The sequence below is a fragment of the Lygodium microphyllum genome, chromosome 16, assembly GCF_053477565.2.
Source record: "Lygodium microphyllum isolate KBCC chromosome 16, Lygodium_microphyllum_v1.1.10, whole genome shotgun sequence".
Lineage (NCBI taxonomy): Eukaryota > Viridiplantae > Streptophyta > Polypodiopsida > Schizaeales > Lygodiaceae > Lygodium > Lygodium microphyllum.
In genome coordinates this window covers 126,339,892-126,363,238 of record NC_141150.1, presented here as the reverse complement: position 1 = coordinate 126,363,238, position 23,347 = coordinate 126,339,892, and the positions used below count along the sequence as shown (strand labels likewise).

General features: G+C 41.1%; 1 protein-coding gene across 1 annotated transcript; it reads right to left on the bottom strand.

Moving 5' to 3' along the window:
• Nucleotides 1–1,334: 1,334 nt before the first annotated feature.
• LOC148023404 (putative pectinesterase 53) lies at nt 1,335–4,452 on the bottom strand. The gene is made up of 5 exons (XM_087695403.1): nt 4,073–4,452; nt 3,332–3,505; nt 3,008–3,239; nt 2,498–2,733; nt 1,335–1,660 (listed from the first exon to the last, which is right to left on the bottom strand). The coding sequence occupies exons 1-5, from the start codon at nt 4,450–4,452 to the stop codon at nt 1,513–1,515; spliced, it is 1,170 nt and encodes a 389-aa protein (XP_087551529.1). The 3' UTR covers nt 1,335–1,512.
• Between the last annotated feature and the right edge of the window lie 18,895 nt (nt 4,453–23,347).

Here is a 23,347-nt window from a genome sequence, read left to right as displayed (position 1 = left end):
TTCTTTTCCCTTGGGCACATGGCATGCGGGGTTTGGGGGGGGGGGGGGAGGGGGGAGGGAGGGAGGGGGGTTGGGTATGACATCTACCCTACAAGTGTGCTATGAAGTCTACCTACAAGTGTGATTTCAAACACTTTTATGTTTTGTTGAACATTTTATGTGCTTACCATGGTCTTTGAATTTGCACTTGGTTCTTTTCCACATATATGAATGAGGATGATAATATAATTGATGTGTTCACTAGTCATGGGAATCTAAGTGTCCGCAATGTGCCTGACAAAATAGATGGGCTTGTATTACTTAGAATAATGACAGCGTTATCTTCAACATATTTAATACATTACACTCCTAAGCATGGGCCATGAATGAATTTGCAATATTATTATTTTTAAAACTAGGAAATTCCAAGTTAAAGCGTGTGTCAGTATATTATTCAATGAAATTTTAGGTACAATGCAAATTAGCACATATGTTTTAACTTTTGAATTAACGTGTGATTTATTCTTGTGGCCACAAGAATGGTTATTGCTAAAAGAAAATGGTGTCAACCCTTGGAGTATCTTCTTACTCTTTAATATGTAATGTGAGCACTAAGCATATTTAATTTGCACATCTTATTTAGTCCATATAAGGGTTCATCTAAAGATACTTGTAAGATAAAAAAGGCAAAGCATGAAACGTCTAACTTTCTCATGGTGGCAAGCTCATAGCCTTGTAAACAAGCCTTTTATGAATGATTGAGTTTGATGTGTTGATTATGGTGCATAGGTGGCATCGAGATGTACCATTGCAAAGGGAAGTAGCTCATGTTTGGACTCAATTTGGGTCATTGTTTTTCCTTCAATTGTTAGCTTGAACTCTAGTACGAGGTTGTGTAAATGGTTTCAGAATAGGCTTTTGAGTATGGAGTAGACAAAGCCCATTACTTTTAAAAATTAAGCCACAATCTCAATGATTTTATCTTGATGGCTCAAAAGATGTATCCATTACACATTTGTTCTAGCAACAACAAAAGTACATAGTTGTATAATACTAATCAAATACTTGAACTAATGCATAGATACTATTGTTATAGTTTCTCAAAATTACAGTGCTTATTTATGTTTTTTGTTCTTAATTTAAATTAACTTGTGGTATTGTCACACCATTCTATGATAAGTTTGCACAAAATGGAACCTTAAATGCTTAGATACATAGAAATAGATATGATCAATGAACTTTTTTCTTAGGTTGACATGGACAAGATAATATACCCAATTGTTGGATCACTAAAACTACTTTTAAGTTTCATAGATAGAATGATGTTGAGAATCTTGTTGAGCATGTCTCTAAAAATTTCTCACTATCATACTTGTATAATTTGTATAAACATGATCTATGGCATGATACATATGGGGAGCAATACTATATGTCCAAAAAGGAAAATGTATGATTGAATAGGGTGGCAAATTGGAATTCCCCTAAAATAATGCTACACTTTGTAATTGAATCTTGTAGGTGATTGCTATAGTTCTATGATTGGACCCACAATTGTCCATCCACAAAACTTAGGGATGCAAAGGCAGCTGCTTGTGTAGCAGTTAATTGGTAAGACCATGCAACCCTATTCTTCGTGTTGGCCCCAGGTCCAGAGCATTGATATTCTCCATAGAAGGCTGTCCTATATCATGAAAAAACTAATTAAGATTAGTTTATTGAACTAGTAGCACAAGCACAAATGGCATAAAGAGGGCATAAATATAGTTCCAACCCAATATTATGACCAGTGTGATAAGTATTCAAGCACTTGCATGAAATGTCAATAACAAACCTTGGCTTTGCACTTGGATGGTGATCATGAAAGCTAAGAGTAGCAAAAATATTTTATATTGGGTTTGGCCTTAACTTTCATGTCATAGGACAAATGTTAGCTTTTGCAATTTTGACCTTTTGAAGTGGGCAACACATAAGAAGGTTCGATAATATTCTTGTAGCACGAAATAAAGCAATTTCTATAGGGTTCTTACATACTACATTGTTGTGATTTCTTTTTCCATCTATGTAGGTGAGGTGTGAAAGTTGACTTTCAACGCACATATGTAGGTCACAGAATTTTAATAATTGACATTCTAAATTCTTCAACACTTGGGGATAGAATTAGGTGACTTTATGATTTTGACATGAAATCTAGTCATAATCTCATTTCAATCGATTTGGAAAACTAAATGTTTAAGTACTACATAGATTCTCATATTACGTTGATGTGTGAGTGTGTTGTATGAACATGCATGTGTATGTGTCTCTACATACATATGAATGCATGTGCTAATAGGATAGTTATCAAGAAGATTCATTTATGTGGGGGTATGTGTGTTGTGGGTAGGGAAGTTTTTTTTACACACATAGGCATGCACACGTGTGTGTGTGTGTGTGTTTGTGCTTGTGTGTGTGTGTACACATGTGCATGCATGCATATGCCTACATGTGTGTATGTGTATATGTGCACACTGGGACTCACTTTTGATTGCTCGAATCTCCGAAATCATTCCATCCAGCAGGCACGATGATGTTGTCAATGTAAGAGTAGAGAAAGACCACTCGAGAATAAGGCCCCCATGCCCTTCCAAGGTAGATCATGCCGGACCCTGTAATCTTGCAATTCACAAATGAGAAGCCAGTGTTTTCTCCTGGCTTTTGTCGATTTTGTGCTGTCACGGAGCCTGAACTGGTAGCTATGGAATGTAACTCACAACCCTGTAAATTTTAAAGCAATACATGTTTAATCTGAGGATATTGTAGAATCCAAGTGTCATACTTTACCCATGAATGCACCATTTATTCAAAGTTATTCAAGGATTAATCCATGAGAATGTCGTGGGTTTATATGCTAATTACCCATGATGGTAGTCTTATGACATTGGGACATTGTAAAGAGTATTCTAATCAATTGATGCTTGAATGGAGGTATTCTTAAAGCCTAGCATTGGCTTTGAACCAATAGGTCATGCTTATTAGCACTAGAGATTACCTCATAGTAAGATAGACCATCTCCAAATATGAAGTCAATGGATCCTTGAATGAAGCAACCTTGGAAATAGTGTCTGCCAGCATGGTCATACAAAGTGTCCTGTGCTCCGTAGAAGCCACAATTGTAGAACGACGCCTTGTCTCCCGATATACGCAAGGCAACTGCTTGTTTGCCTACCGCCCCTGGAGCGGGAGCAGGAGTAGAGTTCTGCGGGCGCAACTCAAAAATCAGGCTGCATGTGTTAGCGAGCAAGCATGTTGCCACAAGTATGATTATCCATAGGATATCTTCCATGCAACATTTTTTTGTTAAGATGCATCTTACCCCCTGAAAGAAATATCACGTGCAATAAAATTGTCGGCGTTGATGGCCACGCTAGAACTTTTGAATGTGCTCCCGCTGCTCGAGGCAGTGTCACCCCAAGTAATAGTCGTGACGTCTCTGCCAGCACCAATGAACGTGATATATGGTTTCGTACTTGGGATGACCACCTTCTCCCTGCAAGATCATCAGGAACAGAAACCCCACCAGAGGCGGACATCATCAGCTAATTGGTTCATGACCCTGTAATGTAATAGTGCTAGTTTCATTTGAACAGCTTGTGAAACATTGTAATGTAATAGTGCTAGTTTCATTTGAACAGTTTGTGAAACACTGATGAGATGAAGAAAGAATATGGTAGTGAGGGCTAATCGGATTAAAACCGGAAGAACGCTTGTGATAAGAAGTACCCCTAGCTTATACTAAATCGATAGCCTCGGGATTAAAACACTAGAGCACTATGACAGCAAGAGTGCCAAGGTACTGCAGGTTATCCGGATAATGATGGCGGGGCACAAATTACTTATAATTGGGCTAATATAGAGTCTCCAAACTTCGTAGCCCCCATATGCGTGTGGCTCAACGTCCCTAGGGATAATGAAAATCTAATCTTTTTATCATGGCGAGCTGGGTGATGGCCCATACGAATCCAGGCTGCTGGTGAAAATGCGAAGCGACAACCTAATGGTAGTGAATAATATTGCCAGAAGGTTTAAGGGGAGCGTTAAGAGTTGGGGCTCTCACGTGTAGGTGCCCGCTGCGATGCGGATGGTGACACGCTGGCTGTTGTGATTGGGCACTGCGTCCACGGCAGCCTGGACGGTGCGGTACTGGCCGCTCTTGCTCACCGTCAGAACTGCTCCTCCTGCCGATGATGACGTGGCATCCTGAATCTTATCGACCGACGTAGTAGAAGAAGAAGTGGTCGTAGTGCTGGCGCTGCGGTGCTTGAAGGCCACGTAACCAACCCAGGCGGTGAACTCGGCTTGGCGCTCGCCAAATGTCAAGTTTTGATTGGCGAGCGGGTGGGCTGCAAGTAAGCTGCGCCTGCTGCCACTTATACCGCGGACCAGTGGAGAACAATACGCGCCGAGCGCCAAAATGATGAGGACGGAGACCGTCATACTGTGCACGAGATTACCCATAATATTAGAATTTAGAAATATGAGTGAGAAACTCGAGAGAGTGTGCGTAGTGCGTAGTATACGTACAACAATATGAGAGAGAGAGAGAGAGAGTGGGTGCGTGTGTGTCTGTGACACTGTGTAGTGGGCTTAATCTCAGTACTTGCAGATGCGGCACTTGTCATATCCATGCCCTTTTATAGTACACACGATACACTTCTGACTCGAGCAATCATCAGCCCGTATAATTTGACCAGAGCTGAGAGGAATAAGATCTCGCACAGTTCCATTTCAAACTTGGGCTCTCGACTCTCGAGGCTCCCTACACCAATGACCATCCTACTAGATAGCCAGCCTCTTGAATGCACTCAACTCATGACGTCATAACAAATTATGGATAGCTTCAACAGACTTGGAGTCGTAGGTTTGAATCTCCAATGCCAGCCCGAAATGCCGACTGGGGGGACGGCTCATGCTCCCAGTCAGTCATGCAACGAGTTGTGCGGGAGGCTGGAGCCCACAATCAACTCGATCCCTTGAGTTTCTCTCCTCACCCACAACTCATGAGACAAGATTTCTAGCGCAGCAAGGGGCTCAAGTAAATCGATTGAAAAAGGTGCCCAAACCTTTGAGTTCTCTTAGAGCTTGTTCGTGTCTAGGGCGAACAGGGGTAGCGAGACCCCATTCCCCCACTATTCCTCGATCGCGACCATCAAGAACAGGGGTAGTGGGGTTTTCTTCATACCCCTCAATTGGCCTTAGTACATACATCGTTGACAAGAAGTAGCACGATCTCACCGCAAAGAGGGTTAATGCAAGTGATTCGTCCATGGAGGTGCTCAAACCTTTGAGTTCTCTTAGGGCTTGTAATTCGTGTCTAGGGTGAACAGGGGTAGCGAGATCCCATTCCCCCCACTATTCCTTGATTGCGCCCATCAAGAACAGGGATAGTGGGGTTTTCTTCATACCCCTCAATTGGCCCTAGTACATACACGGTTGACAAGAAGTAGCACGATCTCGCCGCAAAGAGGGTTAATGCAGGTGATTCATCCATGGAGGGTCTGTGGGGCTCAATATCCAATCAATTGTGACGACACTTTGACTTTGAACCTCAATCAATTGTGACAACGACACTTTGACACCATATTGATGGGGTTGATTTTGTCATTGTTGTTAAAACCCTTGTGTTCAGGGAGCAGGTGTGACCACAAAGAAATGTTGTTTGCAAAAATGCTTCCTCATACCCCCCCCTCCCCCCCTTGTTGGCCCTGGTGTGATGAGGCTCTCGTTACCTCCATTCTGAGGACTCCACAATTTTCCTCGCATCTTTGCTTCGAAAAGAAAAGGAGGGCAAGTGTGCAATTTTACGTTCGTCCGAACAAACACACACATGTCCAAGAAGACATCCAAATAGTGGAAAATGGACTCTTTCCATCAAAATGTGAAGCACTTACTAGTTTGATGATTTTTCTCCATCATGCACTAGTTGTTCGTTTTTGGTGCTAGGTAAGGATGGGCTTATCTTAGGGCTTCATGTGTTCCACTTGTTCGGGACCTTCTGATATCAGTCATGAGCTGAGGCTCCTCTCGGATGATGTGGTAGTGGTGATATACGAAATTTGCAGTTGATCAAAAGTTACTCTCATAGAGTAGGGTCATGTATATACAAATGGTTTGTGCATGGCTTCAAATTTTAGTATGTTTGAGCTCTCTTGATTAGCGTAATACCAATGCGAATGTGGTGCCTATTTGTAGGGACTTGTCTATTTGAGCTGTCATAATTATTATTACATAAATAATAATAATGGATCAATTATGTAAAGAACAATAATCTTGTTTGTCCATTCACGTATTGTAAATGATGGATTGATTTTCATGCGTAAGGTGAAGCTTGATGGATTCTCAAGAGAGCACTCACATGGAGGAGTTTCATCAATTCGTGTTTCAAATGAGCCAATATGCAATTTGCAATAATGCAATATGCAATATGCAATATGCATCAATTCGTTGCCTCCTTTGTATCTGGTCTGTTAGATATAATCAAAGTCTTAAAAAGGAATGATGGTTTCATCTATAGATGAATTTGGAACTTTTTTTTAAAAATGTTTTTAAGTCTACCTATACATCTCTCTTCAATTATCTCATAAAGTTTCATCAAATCTTTTGATAGATGAATGGACGACGAAAGTCTTTTGATAACGTGTGTCATCGATGTTGTAGTTGCTGTTATGGCAATGTTTCAGCTATTGTTAAGGGATTTGGATGACGCAGATGATGACAGTATGCAATTGCATACTTTGATGGAGTGCATGGCTCGAGGTTACGTTGCACGTTGAGCTAGGATAGGTCAGCGAAAGCACAATCGATGGTCATGCTAGGCCTATCCAAGACTATAAACTTTTATGGAGTAGGGGCTTCTAGGGAGTTATTCGAACTAAATGTTTAAAAGTAGGTTACGAGTTAGGAGGAGTAGATTTGATATATCTCGTCGCGAAGTTAGCACCACAAATGTGATGCAAGAACACGAGCTATAGAAGAGCAATATATGTCGAGAAGTGGGCCTATATGGCTCTGCAACGCCTAGCGAGCAGCTCGAATTTGGGACTTATAGCTGATTTTTATTGAGTCTCAACTTCATTTACACAGTTGGCTGTTGTGGACTTTTGCAATGCATTGGCTGCATCTGGATTGCATGGTATGCACATAAAGTGGCCAACATCACAACAAATGCAAAAAATACATATGCATTTCAGGCCCTTTGAGGTATACTGTATGTTGTTGCTATAGTGGATGGTAGTCATATACCCATCATTTCCCCAAGAGAAAACCATGAAGATTATTTTAATAGAAAAAGCTTCCACTCAATTATTCTACGAATAAGAGTGGCAGCCAATTGTGTTGTTTGGGACTATGATGTTGACTGGGCAGGTTCTATGTATGATTGGAATGTTTTTCAATGTTCTGACCTTGAGCAAGTTACTCATAAATATATGTGTGCATCACGTGGGTTCAAAATAAGGTGTTTTTAAAATACTATTTTTATACATTTTTTATATACAGAAGGGTCTTATATAAAGAGATTATTTACAAATTGAATAGAAAATGGTTATGTTTTATTCAAGAGAAATTCGCAGATAATGATATTTATAAATAGGCCTTGAATGCACATGATGTAGATAAGGATATACATATAGTAACTTCCCCGAGGTTCAAACCTAGGAAAAGGATGCACAAGCAAAGCTCCAGGACAATACCGTCTACTAGGCGATTGTGCTTATCTTGCATGCTTTTAGATGCTTCCTCCTTTCAAGGGTAATAAGGATGGGCTATCTCTGGAACGTTATTTTTTGGAATTACATACAATCAAGTACTCGTATGCCAGTTGAAAGGGCATTTGACATCCTTAAAGTGTGATTTCCTATATTGTTGAAGAGATGTAACATGCTTTTATAAAATGGTTGCAGCATGCCTTGTTCTACATAATATATGCATTGTGCACGAAGATAGTTTTGATGATACATGGATATGTGAAGCGACAGCGGAACTTGTGAGAGAAAGTAATGCACCTCGTCAAGAGATGGACCAACAAAATAGTTTGAGGAATGGATTAGCAGAGGTTGCCACGCTAACTAACACAGGTACCACGCAAGCAATACGAAGAGCTAGAGCAGCAGAGCCAACACAGGAGACGAGGCATCCGCCGGGGGAGGGGGGGGCATCTCGAAGAGACAACATTGCTCGAGCCATGTTTTTTAGAGAGGGAGAATGCAAATGTGAGAACAGTCTTTGGTGATTCTAACTGTGCGGAGGAGATTGATGACGACGAAGACAACGGTAAGTAAACATCTGTAGTATCTGCAGCGTAGGTGGAAAGAGGGGTGGTGTGCTAAATTTTTTTCCCTCTTTCTACCTTTCCACAGAGAGCTCGGTAGATTCATGCCTCAACAACATGGTGAAGGGGTTCAACTCCCCTGCTCTCTTTTTCATTACTAATTTTATTAGTCAGTTTTCAAAAAAAGTTTTATAATGCTTCTAGTTTTACTAGTCACTTTTTAAAAAGTTTTATTAGTCGTTTTCAAGTATTTAATCAAGTATTCTAATAATAATAATTATGAGAATGATGATCAACATCCGTAGCGTCCCTTCATTCACATGCGATTCGGGAAGTGTCTGGTGTGTAGGTGTTGGCTAGCGGTGCGTAAACGATTGTGGACAGACACTTGTTGACAACGAAAAACGTCTGCTGTGCAGCATGTAGGTAGGTCGGACCGCCGCCCAAGTCAACTTTTCCTGTGCCCACCAAACAATTGGGTGCAGAGATTGGGCGGGCAATGGCGGTGTGTGACCAGCCTTAGTGGGCCAACTCTATATTGGGAGCTTGCAAGAGGTTTCTACAAGTCAATTTTGGCATTTTTGTTTGTATCGGAAGTTCTAAGGAGCGAGACCGCCATATTCAAAATGGTATTATTTTAATGCATAGTCGCACTCATCAATGACGATCGTTGGTTGGACTTCCGGCCTTGGCTCCAATTGTATGTAATGGTATTATTTTAATGCATAGTCGCACTCATCAATGACGATCGTCGCTTGGACTTCCGGTCTTGGCTCCAATTGTATGTAATGGATGGGCACGCGTTAATTTATTAATTTGCAATGTATCTTGTATATGGGGTCTATTCTATTCTATCATAACATTTGTATCTGGTTACATGAGGATTTAAGTATTTATTTACCAAGGTTGGAAGTTGCAATTGTGCCCTCTAGTAAACTTTTTTAGATGGGTGTGTCAAAAAGATACCACACAAAAGTTTTCACTGTTAAACCATGTTGACACTACTTACAATATAAAATTGTCATGTTGTGTGCATTAGCCCTTGCTCCTACTCCAATACGTCCCCCGCTCTTGTTCTAGTTCCTATTTAGGGGTGGGCGGGCATAGTGGAGTAGGAGCAAGAGTCAGTCCATTGAAAGTGCAACTACTTCTGGATGAGTTTGCACCTTTGGACAATTCACATGACCTTGAAAACTGATCCTAGTGTGTTCGAAAGGGTCACAATGTTTTCACAATTGTCATGTGCATTGATGGTTGTATCTTTTTGAATAGGCCCATTAGCAGACAGCTCTAATAGCCATGTGCAATGATCCGCAATGTGTTTTATACTTGGGGGGTCTTATTGAAGATGGCAAATAGTGCTCCTATTCTATTCTTGTCTTCTGATTGTCATTATCTATTCATGGCACTATTCACATCGATGCTATGATCCAAGGATGGTTGGCATGCCACATATACCAAGCACTCATTGTATGCATTAAAGTTCCCCTTTGGACACATACAATAAAGTCCTTCTAGACACATACAGTGCAATGCAATTTTGTGCATGCTTTTCCTAGCCCTCCACACCTTGCAAAAATATCCAACATATAATCTAGCTCCATTGGTGAATGTTGCTAGTAGCCATATGTAAGACAATGTAATATTTAAGTACCCACTATGGGCCAATGCACTTATATAAATAATATGGAATACTTGTAAGGAAACACACTTACTTTCAATAATATGGAGCTCATTTTGCTCCATTTGATCTTGGTTTTGCATCCACCTCTTTAAAGGTCCTTTTTCATGATGAGCACCTTTGGTGCATTGGGAGCCTCAACTACATCAGTTGACCTCATTGTGTCTTGAGGCACAATGTGTTGACCTATCTTTGATTTAAATTCTTTATTAGAGAAGCAATATGTTTGCTAATGCGTGACTACAACACCTCTACTCAATACGGTAAATAACTCACTTTCCCAAAGATCAATCTCTTTCTTGGATGTATAACTCAATCGGTACTTCAACCATCATGCGCACTCTTGATACACCGATGGTATAAGCCCCCATTCTATCACCATCTTATAAAACATACAATTGCTATTATGAAGATCAAGCCACTCAACCAAGAGAGGAGGGAGGGCCACAATACTTCCATTTGTCAAGAGGCTTGACTCTTTAAGACGTTCTCTCGATGATGTGGTTCATCCTGAATTACAACTTGTGTGTACAGAATTCAACCTGAATTGCAACTTGCGAGTGTCATCTTGTGGGCGAAATTCCAATCCTGCATGAGAGCCGTAGTGAAGGAATGTCGTGTGACACTTTGAGTACGGTTGTACACGCGAGTGATGCTGGTGGAATTAGCGTGACGTGAGAGAGGTTTGAATGTTTTCGTGCTCTTGTAACGATGTTAATGTGAAACGCATCTTTAGGGTTCGGATACTGCAGCCCCGCGAATGTCTAAGGCCGGTTACACACCAACACGCGGCTGCCCAAGTGTGCCAGCACCGACCAATAGGAAGGACCGAAATCCAAAAATGGGCGCCCCCTCTTACACACTAGGGGCGCTCGGCATCTCCATCAAAAGGGGGTCTTCAATGCTCCCCCCACCCTCTTTCGGCGTTCTGTAGGCAGAGCAAGTGGGCTCCAGACATCCCTCTTTGCCCATTGCCAGGTTTTATCCTCATCAAGTATCCCTCTGCCTATTGTTGCTAGGGAGCCGTTGTGAAGAAGCAGGTTCTCCATAGGTATAAACATCGTGCAAGGGTCACCATGCCTATGTGTTCGTCTCTCTATATTCTTATGGATTCATCCCTCTCTTCACATGAATCTATACAGGCCTGAAGGTGGGAAGTCATCTTTGATGATTATGCTTCCATCCATGTCTCTCTCTCTTCCAAACACCAGTTGTATGTTAATGCATGGCCAATTTGTTGTAGGTGATTCGCATGCTTCAGAAGTGGTCTTATCAGAGGTGATTTGTAGGCTTCAACAATGGTCTTATCACAAGTGATTTGCAAGCTTCATAGGTGGTCTTATCACATGTATGCTCACACACACACACTCTCTCTCTCTCTCTCACTCACTCACCCACCCACTCACTCACTCTCTCTCTCTCTCTCTCTCTCTCTCTTTCTCTCTCTCTCATGTAGAAAATAGAATAAGAGAAGATACACAATAGAAATGCATTGCTGCTATTAAAATTGCTCCCTTCATTCTACTAATAGAGGCTCTTTCTATAGTGAGCTTTGGAATTAAAATTGCCCACATGTTCGACAGAAATGTCCAGAGGCAACAAGCAAGGTTGTATCTTGCTTTAGGTGGCTAAAATCACCATCATGCACATCTTTTTTCTGCAGCTATCTTTGGTAGCCATGGGTGTATTGTTGATGGGGCGCAACCAAAGGTAAAAGCAGGTTCTTCATCCACTTCAAGTGTATCCATACAAGAGGGGGCTGCTTTTGTTGCAGCAACAGGTTGAATGTCTGCATTGTGTTTATGAAGAAGTTGAAAGTTGTGTGCATACATGTTTGGTTTGTAAGCATGCATGCACGCGAGCATTTGCAAATTGAATAATTGGTTTGCTGAAGGGTGTTTAGATCATAATATGTTGAACGTGATTAGATTAGCCATGTTTTTATCTTATGTTGTAGTGTACTATACGTTTTGAATGTTGTGTGTACACATGTTTCATTTGTGTGCATGTGTGCTATCTTTTAATCTTAAAAATGTATTATATTTGCAAATATAGTTGCCCTTTGGAGACCAAGCATAATGGTTTTTGCAAACCAAACAAGATCTATACTTCGTGGCTTTTGTAAAGAATAATGAAGCAAACTTTGAGTTTGTATATACTTAGTTTCTTCATTTGCATATTTTTTTAGTTTATGCCAACCTTGGGTTGATTGAGAACAAAATTTCACATAGTACCTATTTTGTTTAGTCTTGAAGTATTTATACACATTTGTGTACACTATGTTGATTGAGAACAAAATTTCACATAATATCGATTTTGTTATGCACACTTGAAGTATGCACCGTACATGTTTTTGTATTACTACATTTGTGTACACTATGTTGATTGAGAACAATATTTGACATAATATCGATTTTGTTATGTTGAAACTATTGGAAAAGATTGTCCATAGAGCTGCCTATCTTTTTGAAACTATCCATTGTCCATTATTTGGAACTATCTGAAACTGTCCATTGTCCATAAAATGGAACTATCATTTGTCCATAGTGCTACCTATTTGTAGGCAAAATTTCTCATCATGACATTCACAGATGGTTTATGTATGGCTTCAAATTTTAGCATGCTTGAGCTCTCTTGATTAGCATAATACCAATGCGAATGTGGCATCAAATGTTACTATAAATCATGGCAGGCATTTATTGTTACATAAATAATAATAATGGATCAATTATGTAAAGAACAATAAACCTATTTGTCCATTCATGTATTGTAAATGATGGATCAATTTTCATGCGTAAGGTGGAGCTCAATGGATTCTCAAGAGAGCACTCCCATAGAGGAGTTTCATCAATTTGTGTCTCAAATGAGCCAAGATGCAATATGCAATAATGACTTCATGTACTTTTTGAGCCAAAGTGTGGGTGTTCTAAGCCATAGTGCCATTGGAAATATCCCTGTAAATGTGTTTCCAAATCGCCCTCCTTTGATCAATCCTCGTTCTCCTCAATTCGTACTGTTCCAACAACCAAGACAATTAGGTATAGAGAGACCGACAACAAGAATGAGGAAAGAATCAAACTTTTGAAGGAAACCATGAATAAGAAAGATATTTTGAGGATTCTTAAGTCACCCAAAAATGTGGATTTGAGAGGTCCAACTCTCAAAGAGTTAGTGAAGGATTTAAAAGGCACAGTGAAAGCAAATGAAATCGTAGAGACATGTGATACTGTGGGTATAAGTCAAAAAGGTTATCATGCTATCTCTGGATTATGGTTTATAAATCTTAAATGCAATAGGGTAACTATATTTGGATTGCCCCGAGTCCTTGCAGTTTCGACTGCAAGAATTGTTGAGATATCGAGCTCCACTCGTGATACGCCAGGGTGACCATTGTATATTTATGTCACCGACTTGTCAGTTGCAGACGCGGTTGGTACACCGCCCATGAATAATAGCTACATGATAGCTATCCTTATCTACTCTAGTTCGTGGCTCAGTTAGTATGCCACCTTATTTAGTTGAGTTTGGTTTGAGACCCATATATAGGGTTCTTCTATTTCTTTGTACTAGAGTTCTTTTGGCTTACACAACTAAGAAGAGGAAAACTGTTTTCAGCCTCCACCCTTGTGTGTCTTCCCCCATTGTGCAAGCAAGAAAGCTTCAAGCGAGACTCCTTCCTTCTCTCCCACAATCTTGACATGGTATCAGAGTCTTGTTCGTGGTAAGGAGCTCAAGAAAGCAAGCCAAGCTCGCGGTGGTCTGGTAAGAGGAGCAGTGTTGCTTTCATTTCCTGTTTTGGGAGCAGATCTCTGCAGGTAGCACAGCCGGAAATTGCAGGAGTGCATTGTCTCAGGTTGAGACGCCCTTCGCGGTGAAGCAAGAGGGCAGTATATGCTGCGGGAGAGGGCTTTTGCCCTTGGCGACCTTGTTTTTTTGATTTGAGGCCATTTCGGGGCCTGTTTTGCAGAGGAAGTTTTCTGCATGCACTCAGGAAAAGGCTCAGTTTTATGCTGTGCGACCACTGTTCTACAGGTCGGTGAAAAGTTACTGTAGAAATTGCATCGTATGCTTGTGCGCAGAGACATTGGGAGTTTCAGAATCATCCTTGGTTCCTGTTTATGCAAAATCGTCACTAGGAAGTGATTGTGTGGTCAAATACCACTTTCGCCAGTTTTGCAGATTTGCCCTTGTGAGGGTGAAGCTGTGTTTTTTGCAGTGACAGAATTTCTTGCAGTATTCTGTAATGGCGTCTGATTCTCTTTCACAGATTGTCACTGAAAAGCTTGACAAGAACAACTTCCAGGCATGGAAGTTTAGAATGACGAATTTCCTTATGGGAAAAGGATATTGGGAATTTGTTGCAGGAAATGAAGAAGAACCAGTTCTTCCTGATGTTCCCAATCAACAACAAATGCAGGCATTTAAAACATGGCATGAGAGAGCCAGGAAAGTTATGTATTGGCTGTCTATCAGTATTTCAGACTCTATGATTGTGCATATTCAGGATGCAAGTACGCCAAAGGAGGCATGGGATACTTTGTCAAAAATGTATAGCACAAATACGCAAGCCAGGAAAATGCAGCTCAAGCAAGAGTTGCATAATGTGCAAAGAGAAAGTATGAGCATCAACGACTACCACATGAAGGTGAAGAAGATTGCAGATGCACTTGCTTCCATTGGGTCGCCAGTGGAAGATGATGATTTAGTTTCCGTGACCTTGAATGGTCTAGGAAAGGATTATGCACAGTTTCGGACATCCATTTCAGTTCGTGAAAGATTTCCTGATTTTGAGGAGTTGATTGCTCTTCTAATTTCTGAGGAACAGAGAAATGGTGGTGCATCTTCTTCAGGAGGACCTTCAAAAGAAGCTGTCTTCTACTCAAATGCTGGAAGAGGTAGAGGCAGAGGTAGAGGAGGCCGATTTGGAGGCCGTGGTAGAAATCAGAATATGCAGCAAACTCAAGAAAACCAGTCCTATGGAGGAGGACGTGGTAACTCTAGAGGCAGGGGGAGCCAAAGAGGTCGTGGTGGATGGCAAAGAGGCCAAAATGCAAACAGTAATGTTGAATGCTACTATTGTGGTAAAATGGGACATATGGCTAAAGACTGCTATAAAAAGCAGAATGACATCATGAATGGAAAACTGCAACAAGGGAATTATGCATCTTCTAGTAGACAGGGTGATGACAGAAATGAGCATTTGTTCATGGTGCAGCACATGAACAATTCTATGACAAGTGCAGAAGAAAGCAATGATGTATGGTATGTTGACTCAGGTGCATCAAACCACATGACAGGTCATGCAGAATGGATGGAGGATGCAAGGAAAATGGAAAAACCAGGATTTGTGGAGACTGGTGATGATACTGCACATCCTATTGTGCAGATTGGAAAAATTCCCTTGTCTATGCAGGGTGGGAAAAAGAAATACCTGTCCGATGTATTTCATGTCCCGAATATCACCAAGAATCTGGTTTCAGTTGGTCAAATGGTTGAACAGGGCTTGCAGGTCAGATTTAATCCTCATGGATGCTTTGTTGAGGATATGAAAAATAAAGGTCGCTTGATAGCAAAAGGAAAGAAGAAGGGCAGAATGTTTACATTGGATGCAGACATGTCTGAATTGAGTGCAGCAATGTTTGCACATGGGACCGGTGTAGTTGCAGATATTGATATCTGGCATAAACGCATTGGTCATGTTAATGTACAGCGACTTAAATCAATGCAGGCCCAAAATATTGTTGCAGGATTGCCCAAATTCAAGGTTGCAGAAATGCATAAGGTATGTGAAGCCTGTCAGTTTGGAAAACAGGCAAGGAAACCATTTCCTAGACATGTTCAAGAGAGTGAGAAGCCATTGGAATTAATTCACTCTGATGTGTGGACAACTAAAGCTGCATCTCTTGGAGGCTGTCATTATTTTGTCAGTTTTATTGATGACTATAGCAGAAAAGTTTGGGTGTATTTTATGAAAAAGAAAAGTGAAGTTTTTGGGCATTTCAAAACTCTTAAAGCTATGGTTGAAAAAGAAACAGGCTTGCAGATAAAATGCCTAAGGTCAGATGGAGGGGGAGAGTACCTCTCAAATGAGTTTGCAAAGTTCTTGCAGGAGCATGGCATAAAGCAGCAATATTCATGCAGTTATACCCCACAACAAAATGGAATTGCAGAAAGGAAAAACAGGCATATTGGAGAGGTATCTCGTGCCATGCTCAATGAAAAAGACTTGCCAGATTTTTATTGGGCTGAAGCAGTTGCTACAGCAGTCTACATAATGAACAGGACTCCCACTGCAGCAATACATGGAATGACTCCAGAGGAGAGGTATACTGGTAGGAAACCAGATATTTCTCATTTGAAAATTTTTGGTTGCATTGCCTATGTACATGTGCCAGATGAGCTGAGATCCAAGTTGGATCCAAAAGCTGAGAAGTGCATCTTTATTGGTTACTCTCTGCAGCAAAAAGGGTATAGATGCTATAACCCTTCTACTCGTAAGTTTACAGTGAGCAGAGATGTTGTTTTTGATGAGATGAGTAGCTGGTATAAACCAGTAAATGTGATTGATGATGAAGATGCACAAAATGGTAATGCTACACAGAATTCACAGCAGCAGTCACAAAATATTAGTGGACCTGGAGCGTCCTCTAGCAGTGGTTCACATTCTTCGCCATGGACAGGCAGATTGAGATCAGGAGAATCTTCTCAAAGCAATGCAGATAGTGGTATGCAGGTATCACGAAAAGGAAAAGAGAAGGTTGATCAGCCCATGTTTGATGTGAATGCAGGTCACTCTTATGTGGATGGTGAATCCAGTGGCTCAGAACAGAGCATTGATGATGAGTTGGGTATTCCTTCTATTGTTACACCTGGAGTAAGGAAGACCAGGGATGTTTTGAGAGCACCTGGGAGTGAACCTACTTTGCGCAGGTCTACAAGAGCTAGGTATCCTGTGGATAGGCTGAAATATGATGGATTTACAGCCATTCACTATGCATATATGGTCAAAGTGATACAGGAACCAGAACCCACATCTTTTGAGCAAGCCATGGGAAAAGAAAAATGGGAGAAAGCCATGGATGAAGAAATGGATGCCTTGGAAGCAAATGCTACATGGGAGTTAGTACCTTTGCCTAAAGGTAAGAATGCAATCGGCTGTAAGTGGGTTTATAAGGTGAAGCACAATGCTGATGGTTCTGTGAACAGATACAAGGCAAGATTGGTAGTCAAGGGGTATGCACAAACATATGGCATTGACTATGAAGAAACATTTAGTCCGGTTGCAAGGATGGCAACCGTAAGAGCAGTCATTGCTATGGCTGCATCAAAGGGATGGTCTTTACATCAGATGGATGTAAAGAATGCCTTCTTGCATGGTGATTTGCAAGAAGAGGTCTATATGGAGCAGCCACCAGGTTATGTGCATGCTGTTCATCCTGAGTTTGTTTGCAGGTTGAAGAAAGCCTTGTATGGCTTGAAGCAAGCACCTAGAGCATGGTCTGACAAGATAGGACAGTATCTTGTCACTATTGGCTTTCAGATTTCCAAGGCAGATTTCTCACTTTATGTGAGAAAAACAGAGAAAGGTATTATGCTGCTTGTCATTTATGTTGATGATTTGATTATGACAGGTGACAGTGATGAAGATATACTTCATGTGAAAATGCTATTGAAGCAGAAGTTTGAGATGAAGGATTTGGGAGAGCTGCGTTATTTCTTGGGCATTGAGGTGATTAGATCACCAAGTGGGATACAGCTCTTGCAGAGGCAGTATGGATTGGACATGCTGTCCAAATATGGGATGACAGGCTGTAAGCCTATTTCAGTTCCTTTGGAGCAAAATGTGAAGCTGAGCACAGATGCAGGTGAGCTTCTAGAAGACCCTACTATGTACAGACGCATAGTAGGAAGTTTGATTTATATGACTATTACCAGGCCAGATTTGAGCTATGCTGTTGGATTGGTAAGTCAGTTTATGCAGGCTCCAAGGAAACCACATTTGGATGCGGCTAGACGCATACTTAGGTATGTGAAGTCCACATTGCAGTATGGACTATTTTATGAGACTGGGGTTCAGATACAGTTGCATGGATACACTGATGCTGATTGGGCTGGTAGTATTTCTGATAGACGATCTACCAGTGGATATGTATTCTCTTTTGGGAGTGCTGCAGTCACTTGGAGCAGCAAGAAACAGCCTACAGTTGCCTTGTCGAGCACAGAGGCTGAGTACAGGGGTGCAGCAATGGCTGCATGTGAGGTAGCTTGGTTGCATAAGCTACTTTATGATATGCATCAGTCTACAGATGGGCCAGTTGTCATTTATTGTGACAACATGAGTAGTATACACTTGGCAAATAACCCAGTCTATCATGCTAGAACAAAGCACATTGAGGTGCATTATCACTATGTGCGAGAGAGGGTTTTACTAGGTCTTATTGATCTAGTTTATGTCAGCACAGAGGATCAGGTAGCTGACATATTCACGAAGGCATTGGGCGCAGAGAAGCTGCGCAAGTTCAGAGACCTGCTTGGTGTGCAGGAATTGGGATTGAGCTCGAGGGGGAGTGTTGAGATATCGAGCTCCACTCGTGATACGCCAGGGTGACCGTTGTATATTTATGTCACCGACTTGTCAGTTGCAGACGCGGTTGGTACACCGCCCATGAATAATAGCTACATGATAGCTATCCTTATCTACTCTAGTTCGTGGCTCAGTTAGTATGCCACCTTAGTTAGTTGAGTTTGGTTTGAGACCCATATATAGGGTTCTTCTATTTCTTTGTACTAGAGTTCTTTTGGCTTACACAACTAAGAAGAGGAAAACTGTTTTCAGCCTCCACCCTTGTGTGTCTTCCCCCATTGTGCAAGCAAGAAAGCTTCAAGCGAGACTCCTTCCTTCTCTCCCACAATCTTGACAAGAATTGCCATGAATCGCAAGATTCCACATGTTTTTGGAGATTACATTCACATCGAAAGGTCTATGTCCTATGAAAAACAAAAAAAACATGCAATTTTTTATTACAATGAGTTTAACAATATATGGGTTGATCTAAAAAAGGTGCAAATTGCAATGGTTCACATGTATAAAATCACAGTAGAAGAAAGTTATGGTGTTCTAAAGTTTGCCTTGAAGTTGGATGAAGCACAGATTCAAAAGGGACAGAAGATGGAAAGAATTAGCATTTGCCTCATGAACATGGCATTGGACCATGGCAATGGTGAGGGCCAAGCTCCATTGCATAAGATCCAATCCGAGATGGAGATTTGGTGGATTGGTGCAGCCCAGGTACCAATTGAAAATCATCAAATGTTGAAATGGTTGTTCAACCATACAGGTATTCCAAATATCATTAAGCCTCAAAGTGAAGGTGAAATGTCGGTAGTTTGATGGGGTTGGTAAATTTAATGTGGAATGGCATATGAGTGCTGATTGAAAACTATCAAATGTATGCTTGGAATATGTAATGGTGCAAATGCAAAATATCCTTGCATTTATTGCATGGAAAGTATTGGATCCAAAGATTGGAGTAGTTTGCGACCAGTAAGAAGAGCCCCAAATAGAGACTCTATAGATTTGAGTAAATTTAAAACCATAGAAGACATCTGGGATCCCATTCTTTCCATCTCTCTTAAGAATGTTCATATTTGTACTTTGCATGCAGAGATTAGAATAATCGATAAGCTTCTCAGGTTGCATCTTGACTATGCATATTCCATTAAGCCATTATCTTTATCAGATGAGTGTATTGATAAATGTGAGGCATTACTATCGAAAATGGGATTTCATGGGGGCCAAGTTCACTTGAGAAAGGATCCAATACTTTCAGGAAAAACAAGAGATATCTTGGCCGATGTCTTTATGGGAGGCTCAAAAGCTAGACGATTCTTAGAAAACCATTCAGGAAGGCAGGTGAATGCGGCTTGGGAGTGTTGGAGAGAGCTATGTGAGATCACAAAAAGTGTTGCAAGCACGCCGAGGCTTGCGTTTCTTAGAATGGAGGTCTGGATACACCTTGATGTTTTTCTGAAACTCCTCAGGCAACATAAGACAATATATACATATGCGGAAGAGTTCAAAAGATCAATCACAAAGCTTGTTCAGGCGATAAAAGAGGCATGGGGAGAAAAAGATATCACTTTTTATCTGGTAAAGTAATAATTATTTAATATGGGCTTATTTTGACAGGTTTTTGAATTGGTATAAAATTAGTGTTACTTTGTATTGCAGCATATTCTTTATATTCATGGACCTTACTTTGTGGAGGAGCATGGCCCCTTAGCAACTTATAGTAACCAAGGCATGGAAAAATCCCACTATCAAGCACGCACAAGTTATTTTCAAAGCACAAGGCATGGGGGAGGAGTTACAAAAAGCAATGCTTTGGAGGAGCTATTCAATTGGTTTTTTCGACGATAACTTCAAAGAATGCAGATAAAAGACGGCAATGACACATGAGCAATCGCACTTTTATATATAAGAAAGAATATATACAAACCTAGTTTTCCAAAACTCTCACATTCTCTTCCTCATCAGGAATCTTTCCTCTATAACGTAGAAATTTTTTTCTCTTATAGCCAGCTATAGATTTTACATCAGTTCGGTTTGCAGCCAAGGCGTAGGATGAAAACGCCAAAAAGTATCCTGCTCTAGAAGCAGAGTAACCTGGACCGTAGCCAAAAATCCTAATTGTTGCAGTCTTTTCCAAAAACATTACTTTGTGGGCATTATATTGTAATCCTGAGAAACCTAGAAGCCTTGTAAGAGCTTTAATACAAAGTATGAGCCATGCTGCATCCTCTGAGAAACCACTATGAAGTACTAAAAAGGAATCAGGGTCAATCCTAGCCAAGTAGTGGCTGAGTGCAATGTCTTTGAATGTGCTACCAGCAACTCTCGATCCTTTGCCACGTCCCAAGAAGCTATCTGTATCAGCAATCTCCAACTACAAATAAAACCCATACTGAATGAGCATGAAATGTAAACCACCAATGTGTAAAAGCAAATTCAAAATTATCTTACCACTTGATTTTCATCGTACTCCAATTTAAATGGATTCCATAAATTTATTGATGATGCTGTCTCATTGGTGTTAATCAATTCTTTAACATATTCAGACTTCTCTCTTCCAAAATTGGAAATCCCAAGTTCGCTTTGAATGCGATCGAAGTCCTCATCAGTAATACTCAACTCTTTCTCAGCTTCTTTGTCATTTTCAAAACAAAGAGAGAGGGCCTCACCAGCATCAATAAACTTATCGTCTAGAGTTTCTTTATCAAGTTTGAGTATCTCTTCCTTTGATTCATTCTCTGTGTCAATTATCCCATTTGCAGCATCAGAAGCCTCTCCGATAATTGCTAGACAATAATCTTCCCTGAGATTAAAAAGTTTTTGAATATCTGACAGTAAAATGTACTCCTTGTCCTTGAAAGGTATAGATGGTAGAGAAGGAACAATATGATGAGAACTCTCATCAGTTGGAGGGTTTGTATCTCCTTGGCTCTCCTCAATGATAGTCTCAGCTTTGAAGTGAGCAACATCCAAATTCTCAGCAATAGAAGCCTCAAAATCTGCATCTACAACCTCCTCTGTTTCCTTTTCATCTGCCAGATCATCTAACATGCAAAAGCTGGTAGACTTTGCTCCTTCCAACTGTTGCTCCTCAGCTTTCACAGGATATTTGACAAGGGTGAAAACAATAAAAGCAGCAGATTTTCTCATCATCTTGCAGTTTTTGGAATGAGTGGAGCACAATATGTCTCTTGAATAAAACCTCTCCAGAGAGTGGGCACCACACTTCTTAGTAAACACTGACTTTTCATTTCCTATTGACCCAATGGGAACATGGACATATTCAATTGTGCCAACTTCAACATAAGGACCTGCAAGATTTTCAAACTCCAAAAAGTCCTCCAAAATATATTTTTTACAAGATTTCAAAACACTGTCAAGGTCCCAATCAGGATTAAAGACATTTTTCACAACTCCATAGAATGAGAGATCCATTCCATTCTGAAGGATAAAATCAAGAAGCCTCTCTGATGGAGTGATATCAGTAAGCTCTGATACTCCTTGACCTCTCATTACTGACGTTCGCTTCCCTGGAGATGTACTTGGCATTTTCACACTGGTGGCAGAGCATGGAGAAGAAACAGAATGCACAGGCTCATCACATGTTGATGCCTTTGAGCCTTTTGAAAGCCTTCTTCTTTTACCAGTTCCTGGAAAAACCTTGGAGCCTAGGAATTCTGTGGGTTCAGACATGTTTCCAACTTGTGCCGATACGGCGCGATAAGACTGAAACAATTCGGACGGATGTGCCCCCTCGCGCCGTATCGGTGATTCCAGCAAGAACCTTAACGAAAGAGCCACAACGGTGGTCACACGAGCTTGGGCACTATGAGCTTAGGAGGGAAGCTGAAGGAAGACTCTGCAGAACCTCCAAAACGACGCAAACAGATAAAAGCAAAGAATACAAAAACTCGCTCTCGCGCCGTATTAGGATAAGAGACAGAGGTCCAGAAAAAACCGAAAAAAGCCGTACAGATTAGGGACACACCCTTATGTAGGCACGGAATTATGCCACCTGGCACTATCCGTTGGGCTTCGACATGTGGCAGTAGCCGTTGGCCAACACGTGGCCGATAACCACGTGGCAAACACGTGGACCGATCGTTAGTTCACACATAGCATATGCACGATATGTGCAGACGCGTGGCACAATCAACATCAAACACATGTCCGACACGTGTCATGATTGACGTGGGTATATAAGGGGTTATTTTTCCTATGTGTACACTTTACATTTCTCGAGCTCTCCCGCCTTGCTTGCCGATATGGTGCGATCCAAGTCTTGCATCTTCTACGTTTCTAATCTCTTGCGTTGTATCGGTGGTCTTTTTGCTGAGTCCTTTGCTTTGCTGGTCAAAACAAGGTGTGCCAATACGGAGCGAGGACATTCATCCGAGGCTTTCGTAACCTCCCCCTCGTGTCATATCGGCCTTGTGTCATTGCCAATATGGAGCGAGGTCGTCTCTACGTTGTCTTTGTTTCCTCCATATCGCACCGTATCAGCATTGTCGTCTTCAATACGGAGTGAGGGAGTGGTTCCGTCGTCTACGCATTCCTCCTATTGCGCCATTTCGACATTTCTCCTCTTGTAATCTCCAATACGGAGCGAGGGCGCGGTTCCATTCTCATCGTTTTGTTCATATCGTGCCGTATCGGAATTTCTCATTTTGTCCCTTCTCGCGCCGATTAGCCTGTTGGGTTTACAGATTTTTGCTATTTCAGTTATTGTCCTTCTAGTTGTTGTATTTGCTTCTCTGGATGGCAAGGACAAAGCAAACTGCAAGAAGAGTGTATCTGGATGGGAAGGACA

Coding starts and splice junctions, on each gene's coding strand:
- LOC148023404 (XM_087695403.1), bottom strand. CDS start 4,452: ATGACGGTCTCCGTCCTCATCATTTTGGCGCTCGGCGCGTATTGTTCT. Junction 3,506..4,072: donor ATCGCAGCGGGCACCTACAC/GTGAGAGCCCCA, acceptor ATGATCTTGCAG/GGAGAAGGTGGTCATCCCAA. Junction 2,734..3,007: donor ATGGTCTATCTTACTATGAG/GTAATCTCTAGT, acceptor TAAAATTTACAG/GGTTGTGAGTTACATTCCAT.